The 13,351-nt window shown below is 41.2% G+C and overlaps 1 protein-coding gene across 1 annotated transcript; it reads left to right on the top strand.

The window, feature by feature from the left end:
• Nucleotides 1-2,082: 2,082 nt before the first annotated feature.
• LOC112567356 (gamma-aminobutyric acid type B receptor subunit 2-like) lies at nucleotides 2,083-12,645 on the top strand. The gene is made up of 16 exons (XM_025244036.1): nucleotides 2,083-2,694; nucleotides 2,781-2,921; nucleotides 3,456-3,626; nucleotides 4,199-4,300; nucleotides 4,834-4,899; nucleotides 5,773-5,889; nucleotides 6,335-6,578; nucleotides 6,841-7,002; nucleotides 7,636-7,719; nucleotides 8,011-8,161; nucleotides 8,409-8,526; nucleotides 9,520-9,630; nucleotides 9,922-10,044; nucleotides 10,256-10,402; nucleotides 10,718-10,906; nucleotides 11,249-12,645. Exons 1-16 carry the CDS (start codon nucleotides 2,380-2,382, stop codon nucleotides 11,558-11,560), a joined length of 2,553 nt encoding a protein of 850 aa, XP_025099821.1. The 5' UTR covers nucleotides 2,083-2,379; the 3' UTR covers nucleotides 11,561-12,645.
• Nucleotides 12,646-13,351: the final 706 nt, after the last annotated feature.

Raw genomic sequence — 13,351 nt, 5'->3', positions numbered from 1 at the left:
CGCCGCACGTAAGTGGACTGTGAGTGATTCACCGTGTCTACGACGCACTCAAGCGCAACCCGAGCAACATGAGCCCACAGAAATAAATTATTAATGCCAGTGTGCCACGTGTAACAAATGTAAGTGTGTGCCGCTCTACATTTTTCTTTGTGTCACTGGTTTGTAACACCATCTATGACACTGAGCACTGAGCACTGACCTCTGACCTCTGACACCTCATTGAGTGCCAATGAGTCTGTGCCACAGTCTTTGTCTTCTTTGTTTTCTTCGTCAACGAAAGATAAACGCTACTGCTGCTCCACCAAACGGAGCTTCTTGCTATTGTCTGACATAGCCCTGGGGTTACAAAAATTAAAAGTAAACAGAAAATAAGGGAAGTAATACATTTTACGCGAAAGGCTACACGAGTGGCTTCCCTTTAAACTCTCCATTTCCTATCGTGAGAAAACATAGTTCGCGCTAAAACGCTGTGTGTCTAATTTGCTGCATTAAAAATATATTGTAATAATATCTTGTCTCATTGTAGAACTTGTGAGATGTGGGAAATTCGTGTCTGTAATTATCTTTCTCTTATTTTCTCTCACTCAAACGCACGCGCACACGCGCAAGCACGCGATTCATGTTTGACCTCCTTTCCTGACCTCCATACCTTGCTCACTGCACGTTCAGTTCTGATTGTCGAAACTTGTTTCTGATTCCCTCTGAGCAGGACAACAAGCAGCACAAATACATATCTAATACTATTCCTCTGTCAAATCACACAAAAGTAAATAATTTAGTTTACTTACAATCTGTTGAAGAGTAGGAGCAGTTTGAATCTCGTCTGTTTTCGTGTCTGTTCATGTTGAATGTTTTAAAGGATGTTGTGTTTAATAAGAGAAACAACATGGGACTCTTTCGTCTCTCTCGTCTTTCGATGACGTCAACAGTGTGAGCTGATGCAAGGATATTTTTGGACATTGCTCATAGCCATCTTCATTGTTATCTCTAATATATTTCACTAATATAACTAATCCTTCCTCTCTTTCTCCTAACGTATTAGTGAGAGGGCAGTACTTAGAATGGTTGGTCCTTGCTGTTCCTGTCCTTACTTCACATCTCGCTAGAAGTCAGACAGCGAGGTGCACATAGCAAGATTCCCAGTGTGAACACTGCTGCTGGTCACCAGCTGAATTGGGGAAGGAAGCAGGTTAGCCTCGTTCAGATGTCACGCTGTTCAGTAAAGCATTCACGACAGCTGTGCATTCTTTCAACAAAAAAATAAGACGATTGTCCTGGGCTGCCCAAGTCATGTGTATTTGCGAACAGGGTCAAAGACTTTCACAAGCCGTAACAAAGAATGTGAATAAACCGGAAGTTTTGTAGTCTCATGCCTCGTTTTAGTAGCTAATCTGAATTGTGAATAAACCGGAAGCTTTGTAGTCTCATGCTTCGTTTTAGTAGTTAACTGGAAAAAAAATGGTCTGCCAGCAGTCCAGTGATACAAGTTCGTGATCAGCCGCTCACTTCCGCCTTCCTCGCCATGAACTTCGAACTCACAAAGGTAGTGTCTCATAATTATGCAGGTTGACCCGTGACGTCAGCTGTACATCTCTGCTCACTGGAAAAAAGTGAATAACACCTTATTTCTCTCATTTTACAAGTCGGGTTTATACACTAAAAGCTCTTGTTTTCCAAGTTAAAGATTGAAGTCACATGACCACACAAGCTGAAATAAAATTTCTTTTTAAAATTAAATTCCGTGCTATGCTGTGCATTTTTCACCAGCTAGTTTCTGAAAGTCTTGGGTTGCTGTTGATAACATTGATTCGTCCATGAATGTGGGCCTCTTACATGATCTTTCTTGTCGGCGCTCTGTAGCGGACCGGAAGTACTGTGCGGAAATAAATGCATCGCCTCTTGCACGGTGCTTACCACCAACACTGTTGTCATCTGACAAGAGGTTTCCTGCCGCATTTTCATCAGCCGAGATAGACATAATGACTGCCTTGACTTAGCTGAGATTATTGAGAGTTTAAATACAAATGTCATTGCCGGTCACGTGACGAAGCCGCGCTCTTCTGCAGCTGACAAGAGGAGAGCGCTGACAGAGAAAACGTGAATCCTGGGTAACCACTTGCTGGATCGCACTGGGTTAGACGAGTCAAAGTTTTCCGATGAAACAGATTTGTTAAGAAACAACAATGACTTGGTGAATCTTCATTTCTGAGAACACGCAAAGTGAAGTTCTGTTGCCAGCTGTATTAGTAAGAACAGACCTTCCAAACTTCAGACCAAGCCTGACTTGAAATCACTGGAGGATGACAACTTCTTCCGCCAAGACCAAAGATTGAGCAAAACCCTGACCTACACGTTTTTACTTTCTTACCTTCACTAGACATGCGCAGTGATGAAGTAGGATGCTTGCTGCCGGCTGTCTGTCTACTTGTGCTCGTGGCAGCAGTTTCGTCAGACAAAGACAACACCAATGGCGGGCCCAAACTCAGGGCACCAGAGGACAGATGTCAAGGGTCAGTCTTGTCAGAAGCACCGTGTAAACGACCTTTAAACATTGTGGGTCTTTTCGGACGGACGGGATGGAACCCGGCAGGTGCAGCCTTCCAGTACGCGACTGAGATGGCGATAAGCGACATCAACAACCGAGATGATGTGCTCCGAGGATATGAGCTCATCATGGAGGCTGGAGACACGAAGGTGAGTGAAAATAACTTTTTTCTTTGCTGACCAGGGGGTTAAACTAAACAGTTTTTAAATGGCATGTTTTCTATTTGATATTGCAGTGTGAGACAGCCCCGGCTGTGAACCTGCTGTTTCGTATGTTGTACAACAGCTCCAACACGAAGGTCATGGTCATTGGAGCACTCACGTCCCATGTGTCAGAGGTCACGGCGATTGTGTCACAAGCGTGGAACCTTGTACAGGTAGGAGATTATCAGGATCGTCAAGCTGTATCTTCCAGTCTATACTTGAATAGTCAGGTGTCGAAACGGTTAGCGTCTGTTCTCAATATAGTGAGGATTGACTGTCCTGGGTTCAGATCTCGTCTCGGAGTAACTGTTTCTTCTCCCCGAGTGGCACCTGTGTACACGGCAAACACCATTTCCCCCAACCCTGTATTTAGTTTAGGAACATTCAGTTTGAACCTTTTAACCTCACGACCTCATACATCGTTCTCGCTGGCTTATTTTCAACCACAGGAAACTTATTCAGTTGATTCTTTCTAATCTTCACTTTTATCACTTACACAGGAAACAGACTTGCCCGTCGCTCTGGTTCTCTCCCCTACATATCCAGCTAACCATCTGTGGAATAACGGATAGACTGAAGCTAGAATTATAACACTTTCCCTTCTACACTGCTTTCATTATTGAGGCCATCGACACAAGGTCTTTTCAAACAAAATTCTGGTGCAAGATGGAGACTTTTCATTTCCGCCGTTTGTCTTCTTATTTCAGATTTCCTACTCCGCCATTTCTCCCACTCTTTCGGACAAGGATTCTTATCCCTGGTTTTTTCGAACATCTGTCTCGGAAAGCAAGATGGCGCCAGTCCTCGTTCACCTCCTTCAGCACTTCAACTGGTCCGTCATTTCCGTCGCACAGCAGTCCTTCAATATGTACACCAAGGTAAAGCTCCAGAAATAGCTTTTCCTCACCAACCTCCACAGTTCTTGCCATCCCTTTATTACAGAAAGTCTGTGGTTAACTTTGGGTTTATTTTTTGTATTTAACAGGAGTTTTCACTGACTCGTTAAAATATTTTGTGTGTAAAATCGCGTAGATATTTTGTAAAATGTCGACACGATGCATGTGTTAGTTAAGCTGACATCTTACTGAGGGAGGTGCAGAGTGAAGAAAGAGAAAAGTTTGAGACCTGTACTTGTTTAAAACTCAATTCTGTCAATTGCTGATCATCGCCCTCCCTTGACATTGCTTTTCTTGTTATATATATATATGAAACTTATTGACATGCTTATATTGTGTTTTTCCATTTGTAAGAACATGGCGAAATGACATGATCAGGCTTCCATAGTTTTTTTCCTTTCGATGTTATTGTTTATGTGATACACTGTATTTGTCACAGTTCGTTACATCTCTAACCTTGATCTCACCTGTGTGACTGGTCATGTGACAGTATATTCGAACTGTAGAATAACTTTTCTCAGTAGCCAGTCGACACAAAGTTTGTCTGTCCCCAGACCGTGGAGGACATAACCTCTGAACTTCAGCGAAACAACATCTCCGTCAACGCCACAGAAACATTTGACAGCGACGTGGAGATGATAATAAAGAAACTTCAGGTAGCTTCATGTTCACAGTTTACAATACTACATTTGACATTTCTGTTTTGTTTTTTTCTATGTTATATCATCATAAATAATGTCAATTGCATCTACTGCATTATTAAATGCCATTTTATGATCATGTGAATACGTGTTGCTATTTCCTTTATTAGAGGGAGGGGGCCATTACAAGTCATTGAGGAGATTTTCGAGCTTGATGTGAGAGATGATCAAGACTGCCAGGGTCTGTTTAACGAAGGCACAGAGTCAAATGCCCTGTTGGTTGGTCGACCCCAGTCTCCTCGGGGGTACATGGATGTCCCTAGGGTTCATGAAGCTCTTGGTGTTGACAGGGTAGTTGACGCCATCAAACAAACGATGGTAACGGCACAGGAGGAACACAAAGCGGGGATATCGTGTAGGGAGGAGTAAAAACGATGAAAGAAAGTGATGTAAGCGAACACGAGACGTAGTGGCCTTTCTTTTTCTTTTACTTTCTTTGATTGCGAGATTGTTTTCCTGCTTTATTCTGTATTGAAGATTTTTTCCAGGAACGCGATGCTCGCATCATTTATTTCGCTGCTTATGAGAGCATGGCGAGGAAGGCTGCCTGCAAGGTGAGGACATGACAACCAGCATCTTGTACACTGCTAGCCACTTCCAGGTGGATAGTGGGCTTGTGTACTAATCGTAGGTTTGACAAAACATTCAACTAAAAGATACAACACCTACAGTAGGTATTGTCGGAATATTACTGCACTAGTGGAGTAGTCTATAGTAGCTAGACATCGCCAGGTTACCAATGATGACTTTTTTTTTTAAGAAAATTAAGAAGTAAGGGGTCATACGGACACTGTCCAGAAAGTATTGTTTGTTTGTTTATTGTAGGGTTTTTTGGTTTTTTGTTTGTTTGGGGTTTTTTTTGGTTTTTTGGGGTGTTTTTTTTTTTTTTTTTTTTTTTTTGTCAAATGATTTGCCAGATCTACTAGTCTGGAAGTTTTGCAAGGAGCAAATCATCGTTTAAAATATTGTGTTTGGAGTGGCTGTCTTTTTGTCATGGGTGATTTTTAGAGACGTGATGTCACATGTTCATCAGTTTTCAGGAATCGTATCGATTATAGATTATTATTATTATAGATTATAAATTTCTCATGGATAATTCTCGAAAATACAAACTCAAAGCAACTCTAACAAGGAGATGCACTCCCTTTTAGCGATAGGAAGTAAAGAAAGTGAATTGTCTCCCTTTGTTCTCTCTCAGTTACAACCCTTTCCTCAGAACGACAGTTTTACATCTCACGTATGTTTTCAGCTCTCCTCTTTATTATCCTCTCTCTCTCTCTCATTTCACTGACTCTGCCTCCTCCAATTTGTTTTTGGAGTACAATGATACAATGTGTTTAATTCATCCTCACGAATCGACAGTTTGTCTGACAGAAACCTGACTTTTAATGGCCCAACGTGTTTAGCAAAGCATTTGATATTTTCAGGCCTACAAGAAAGGATTCTATGGATCGAAAATCGTGTGGATATTTCCTGGATATTATGACCACCGCTGGTACGAGCGAGAACGGGATACGAACTGTAGTGTGAAGAACATTCTAAAAGTGAGCGACTCATGGCGAGTAGCTTCTTGCGAAACTCACTTCAACTACTTGCTACTGCCCTCTCTAAATGTTCTCATTTTATTATCTCTAAGGTCCTCTTAACGGTGGCTACACTTTTAGAAAATACAATTTTATAACCTGTAAAATTATATTTCCACTCTCATGAACACTATACCTATCCACTGCTCTGTTTATGGTTATAATATACCGATAACGACCCTTAAGTTAGAGTAGCTTAGATGTATTGTGTTAAAGGGCGAATTGTGTGTAAATGTTTGAAAAATAACTTAGAGCTAAATTCAGGGGTCAGCACTGAGTATTATGTAATACGTGAATATCTACATATTTAGCACACTTGTTAAAAATAAGTGAAACTAAGATGTCGATACCAGAGCAAGACTGTGAGGCAGGATCCTGTGATTCAAAGTAAGCTCGTCATCAACAGGTCATCGACGGCTACCTGACTATTTCTGTGGTCCACCTCAGCGATAATAACGACACAATCAATGGCTGGCCGCCTCAGGAGTTTCATCACCGTCTTCTCCATCACATCAATGCATCGTCTTGGAAGAATGGAGGGCAGCCAGAGGAGGACCTTCGTGGCTCCAAGAGGGCGCCGCTGGCCTACGACGCCATGTGGGCAGCAGCCCTCGCCCTCAACGGAACCTTGTCCGACCTCATCGCCAACGGTGATGTTGCATGTAGAGCTATCACTGCTCTTGTGTGAAGCTATAGCTGTTCTTGTATTTAGCTATCACTATTGTTGGGTTCATAATGAACGAGTGCGTGCTCGTGCTTGGCAAGAGAATGATGGCAAGGTTGTTTTGTCTGATTGTGAGTCTGTATATCCATAATGTGTGTTTGATTGTCACTTGTTTATTTTTTGTGTTTATTTAGTGAGACTACTTTTATATGTTCCATCAACTGCAATCATTACAAACGTATGTCCAGGCTCCAAAGGTCTTGAAACGTTTACCTACCAGCGCAGTGATATTGGTCGTCTGATATACCAGAACATGAGGAAGGTGTCGTTTAGAGGACTGTCTGGCAACATTTCATTCGACGATTCTGGGGACAGAACATCGAAATTTACAGTCATTCAGTTTCAGAAAGGTATTATTTACAGTGTATTTATATTTTAGACATATTGCAATGGCTGAAAAGCTTGTTCTTACATCGCACGTTATCGCCTCTTGTCGCTCATAAAGCAAAAAATAACAACTGTAATTCATGATGTTTATATTTCTTTATTTGATCTTATTGTCAATGAAGTTTAAACATTTTTAACAGTTTACCTTCTTGTCGAGATTGCTTCACATTTTTTACATTTCACCAAGTCGTTATTCTGTTTTACATTTTTTCACATGTCATCAATGGTTTAACATTTTTCCACAGATCACTCTGAAGTCGATCTTCAGTATGTTTCTTTCTTCCTTTAGTCCCTTTCATTCCTCCAACTACATGCGACGCACGTGCTGTTACGTGTCTAAGAACACTGTTCTCGACGAAGTTCATTTAAATTGTAACAATAGATATCACTTCCCATACTACTCCAAGGCAAACCTTTGAATTAGTTGTTAAATGTAGGGTCGTGTCTGTGTGTTGTGCTCCTCTTGGACACAATGTGTAGTACACAGTGTCGTGTGTTGTACGGTTCTGTCACAATAATTGTTTATGGTACATTTTATGTGTCGGTCGGTTGTCTTTCACGGTGTGTTGTGATAGTGTAACATTGATGTGTCACAGATTCGAATGGCAACAAGATGGTAGAGATTGGGATGTACAAAGATGGGGTCATGAAGTGGAATGACAGTCAGGTGAAGTGGGGAGGTAATTTACACACTCTCTTTCTCTCTCTCTGTCTCGTTTTGTTTATTTCTCTTTCTCTCGCTCGCTGTACACTTTTAACAAAACTCTCTATACCAAAGTTATCTTCGTAAGAAATTGCTCAGACATACATATTTCTATTCTGATCACAAGTTGGATGGGTCGTGAGCTTTATAGCATTGCCAACGAGCAGCTGCAGGTCCTGCAAGTCTTTTCAAACTCTGTCTTCCATCTGGACGCAGCTTGGTGAAAGGGTTGTACTCCAGTGATAACTGATATTTCATATTCTCCCAGCAAATGGTGTTCCTACATGTTCCCGCCCTACGAGGCACTTACTTCAACGGCTGCCACTACAGTCCTACATCGTCATGTGCACCTTTGCCGGTGTGGGAATACTGCTGTCCTTCATCTTCTTGACCTTTAACCTCGTCTACCGTCATTTAAGGCAAGTGTGTGTGAATGAGAATAAACAAGAGCATCATCCTAACGGCAATAACAGGAAAGGCTGATTGACGAAATAATAATAAATATGTCATGACTGTCTGACAACTTTATATCTATATAGATAGACAGAAGGATCGGTGTAGACATAGTCTGAAGGATACAGAGCAGACAGACAGACGTACAGACTGAATGAAGCACCTGTCTTATCCAAGAATACCAGCGTCATACCTGTGTGTGTCACGTGACAGGGTGATCAAGATGTCATCGCCCAACATCAACAACGTCATTCTGGCAGGCTGCGTCATTGTCTACGCTGACGTCTTTGTGGAAGACGTCACGGCTTCTGGTTGCGTCTCTTTTTGCTACGTAAGTGCTGCGGTTACCATGGACACTGCGTCATCCCCGCGTGCGTGCGTGTTTGTGAATGAACCAGAAAGAAGAGTAGATGTACAAAGTTCGAAGATATACAGATGGTGGAAGGGAAGAATCAATTGTTAATTTTCTTTCATTACTATGGAGGAGACGACAAAATTTGTCCCGTGGTCTTTAGGTGGTTTTGTTTTCAGTTATCCTGTCGGGGTCCCTCATGTATCCTGTCGTTGTTTTCAGTACTCTTCCGGTATCCTGTAGTGATCCTTAGATATAAATTTGCAATTATCATTATTGGTAGCAATATTATTATGTGTAATATTTTAAATATTATATTTACATATTATTTTATTTTTATTATTATTATTCCCTAGACGTCATTCTTATCATGATTATATTGTCATTAATGCTACATTGCTGTTATTATTAATATCTTCCTCGATTTTTATCGATAACCGTGGGGATGATGATAATTTTATTGTCATCATTACCTTTGCCTTTGTCATCGCCGACATCATATGTTGATAATACTGGTGATAGGTATAGAGAGATTTAAGCATGACGTCATTAGTAAAGGTCACGACCCGGTTAATTGTAGCCTCAGTGGCACACATCTTCTAAAATGTCATAACTACAAATGTTTTCCTTTAAGCAAATCTTATTCCTACTGCATGAGAACCTTAGAAATGAAGGCGTATCAGAGCAGGGATTTAGTTATAGAAAAGACAGACAGATATAGAGCAAGGTAGAGAGAGGTATAGAGACAGATAGAGAGACAGATAGAGGAGAGACGGATAGAGTAGAGACAGATAGAGGAGAGACAGATAGAGTAGAGACAGATAGAGGAGAGATGGATATAGAGACGGCTCATATTGTCTCTGTCTCAGCTGACTATACTCTCTGATCTCGGTTAACGAGCGCTGTATAAAGTGAAGGCTTTCTATACACCCTGATGATGACGATGCCAATAAATATCCGTTATGATTTCAGGTCAAATGGTATCTGATGATCATCGGCTTCTCCATGGCATTCGGGGCTCTTCTGGCCAAGACATGGCGGGTGTATAAGATCATGACGGGTAGCATCAAAGTTAGAGCTCGGGTACGTTTTGAGTTCCAGTAGGTGTTATCCTCGGGTAGGTTACCACCGTAAGTATTCAACAGTATACACGCTAAGAAAACTAATGTACGCTATTGTCAACTAATATAAACTAATGTACATTCCACGCATTTCGCAGTTTTTAGTGACTTAAACTACATGCGGTTGACTAGTTTTATCATCTTTTAAAATTGTTCTTTATTTTGCTTTTGCTTTATTGCGGTAGTCTTGACTTTGATCTTTTTTTAATTTACATAACTTTATAGTCGTTTTCTTCGTTTGATGTCTTTCTAGAATCTTCGCGATAAGAACCTGTTTGCGGTCGTGGGCGTGTTCGTGCTGGTTAACCTGGTGCTGATGACGCTGTGGTCAAGCATCGACCCGTTCACAGTGGTCAAAACTGATGACGGTGTAGTGGTAGGTACACAGTGTCAAAGGTCGAAGGTCAGTAGGTTATAGGCTCTAAATCTTGGTTTCAACCAGGCAGCCAGTGACATCCATCACACCATCTTGACCTGCTGTTTATATCAGACAGTATTGTATGATCGCTCCTCGATGATTTCTGTCACACTCACCAAAATAACCTTCGTGACATGTTGCTTGTTGTGTGATGTCTGTCTCCCAACAGACGGTGAAGGAGGCGGAAGACGTGCGGGAGGTCAGGGAGATGCTGGAGTGCACTTCCGGCTACAAACACTACTTCTACGTCATCGTCATGGGCGCTCAGATTGTCTTTGTTCTCTTTGGGGTCTTCCTCGCCTGGCAGACTCGACAGGTACTTCCCGTACACGGCAAAATATATTCACCCATCCATCGAGCCATCCAACCACTGTTACAGACATATACGCTGAACTTGCTGACTTTTCTTGTCATGAATAAACAAGCTATAAACAAATTACTGGAATATTCACGACGGACAAATGCATACAAAAGCAAACAAACCAATCACCAAAAAAAGACAGACAAAAGAAAACCAGAGACAGAAGAAGACAAAAACAAAGATAAGCAAGCAAACTAAAGACAGAAACAAATAACAAGACAACGATTTAACAAATAAAAAAACAGGAAGTAACGTGACGCCCTCTGGCAGGTGAACATCCGAGAGCTGAATGACTCTCGCTGGATCAGCCTGTGTATCTACAACCTAGTACTACTCGGCTCTCTAGCTGCCATCCTGAAGTTTCTCACTCGCCAGTCAGTACACGTGACCTTCGTCGTGGAGTCCACCATCGTCTGCTTCGGCACCACGGTCACCCAGTGCCTGGTGTTTGTGCCTAAGGTAAGCGCCACCCGGCAACTGCTGATGCTGAACCTCCAACAGATCATCCTGGGGTAACATACTGATCATAATTTTTGTTTTTTATTTAAGATTTTGCGAGGAATTTGTTAGTTTCAATTGTTTTATTTCCTTGGTTATTTTCTTTCACAAAGAACTATATTTTAGCAACTAATACTCGACTAGCTGAATACCATTCATTATTTGCGATTTTTATTCTTTTTTTTTGCAACATTTCTTAGTGACAAAGAAAGTGGTGGCAGAAAGATTTAGCAATGGTGCTATTATCTTTAATGAAGCTCTAAAGAAAAGCAATCTTTACATGTTGTTCTGTTCCTGTCTTAGCTGTTAGCCCTCAGGAAGAAACAAGAAGATGAGAACGAACAGGTGGAGAGGGAAGGAGCCAAAGGAACAGGCTTCTCTCCCTCTTCAATGTGTTCCTACCAGCGGCAACAACAGCAGCTACCCTCCATACCCAGCATCCATCTGTCGCCACCTCCCAGCTCCTACACTGACTCGGTCACACCTGTTGAGCCTTGTGTCCCCCCTGTTCTGCTTTCAGCCAAGCCTGCCCTGCCCTCTGCCAAACCTGTTCTGCCCTCTGCCAAACCTGTCCTAGTTCTGCCAAACCTGCCTTGCTCAAAAACCAAGGTGTAGAAGAGGACCACACAGCCATACCGCAATTTTGAAGATCAGACGACGATTTGACAGACTTTTCAATAGGAGTTGAAAGCCAGAAATTTTTTTTACCGCAGTAATTTTAATGTTTTATAACGTGTCTTGAATATAAAGAACATAATTACAATCTATCAATCAAGCTTCAAAACGACGGTTATTTATGACACATACTATTTGTGAGTTTCCTGACATCGTGGACGATTCTAATTCGTTTAAATTTCTTGACAAAGGCATTTTTCACAATGTACATCATCAATGTGTGCAGTAAACTTCTACATCAGGTTTTGGACTACTCCTGACATCTGTAATATTTCTGGTGTAAATATTTGTCCAAAGATTTTGTATGATGCATTTTATTTTAGTAAATATTGCTATCATTATCTGTACATTATATTTTATTTATATTACCTGCTATAAAATATCGGAATGTCTCTTGGTGAAATCAGAATACTGAAGTAGATGTACATGTAGTATAGGTAAATTTGTTTTGGTGAAAATTTTAATTGTAGTTTTTAAAAAATGTATCCTTTAATTTTGCCTTTACTCGTAAAAAATATTATTCTCAGTCTTTTACAGACTAGCAAAAGTGCAGAAAGAAGAACGAAAAAATAATAAAAGAAATGAAAAACTAAATTGTGAAGCTACTAATATTGCTCCTATCCACATGTCTCGGAGGCAGACTTAAAGTGTCAAAGTGTAACAGTTGTGACTAAGTGTAACTAAGTGACCACTCAGAGTTGTATATATGTCAGCAATGTCTTGTTCATCTTTGGGGTGCATGTAGTGGGTAGTAGGGGTGAAGGTCAACCCACCATTTGCACCTGAAAAGGGTTCATACTGTTCTCTCGACGTTATTCAGATTTTCGACAGTTGTCATCTAATATATAAGTATTCAAATAATAAATATTGCGCAGGACTAAATCTTTATATTTGGAAGCTGTAACATAGATATATTTTTTCTCTTTTTCTGTATATATATATGTGTGTGTGTAAAAGTGTTGAACATAATTTGTGTGTGTGTGTTTCTCTGTGTGTAAATAAAAATGTTGACTATCTTGCCTAAAGTTTGTCACTGTACATAATCAAGTGTAGCCAGTGCACTTCAATGTCAACGACTTTCTGAATTTCTGATGATAAGCGTTTTGTTTTCTACCATCCCACAGTCTGCTCTACAAATATTTCTAGATTACTAATCTTACATATGTGTGTGTGTGGGGGGGGGGGTGAACTTTCTTCGGTCATGGCCTTTGATTGGCATTAGATAAAGTCTAATTATATATCTTCTATCTCACTTCCTCCCTCTCTCATTTTGCTTCCTTTGTCCCTTACGAGGAAACCGACCTAAACTGTTAGCATCACTCGGCACGGTGCTGACGGTTTCACGACAAGCAACAAAGACAAGCATACACACACACACAAACACACAGACGCACACACACACACACAGACGCACGCACACACGCACGCACACACACACACACACACACACACACACACACACACACACACACACACACACACACACACACACACACACACACACACACACACACACACACACACACACGGGGGATGAGCTGCGTGTTACAACTTCAGTTCCAGACCCGTGTAATTCCCAGTCACTGGAGTATTCTGTCTTAAAGACTTTACTTGGGGACGACATGTGTCTTAGCATTATCTCATTATGGTTTGGGTGTCACAGCTGGATATTGGCATAGTGTGGTAGAGGCCCAGCTGTGGTCCTATTGTATTTTGTGTTGTACAACAGCT

The sequence above is a fragment of the Pomacea canaliculata genome, linkage group LG6 (genome assembly GCF_003073045.1).
Source record: "Pomacea canaliculata isolate SZHN2017 linkage group LG6, ASM307304v1, whole genome shotgun sequence".
NCBI lineage: Eukaryota > Metazoa > Mollusca > Gastropoda > Architaenioglossa > Ampullariidae > Pomacea > Pomacea canaliculata.
This window is presented reverse-complemented; position numbering and strand designations above follow the sequence as displayed.

Coding starts and splice junctions, on each gene's coding strand:
- LOC112567356 (XM_025244036.1), top strand. CDS start 2,380: ATGCGCAGTGATGAAGTAGGATGCTTGCTGCCGGCTGTCTGTCTACTT. Junction 3,627..4,198: donor CCTTCAATATGTACACCAAG/GTAAAGCTCCAG, acceptor GTCTGTCCCCAG/ACCGTGGAGGACATAACCTC. Junction 7,003..7,635: donor AGTCATTCAGTTTCAGAAAG/GTATTATTTACA, acceptor GATGTGTCACAG/ATTCGAATGGCAACAAGATG.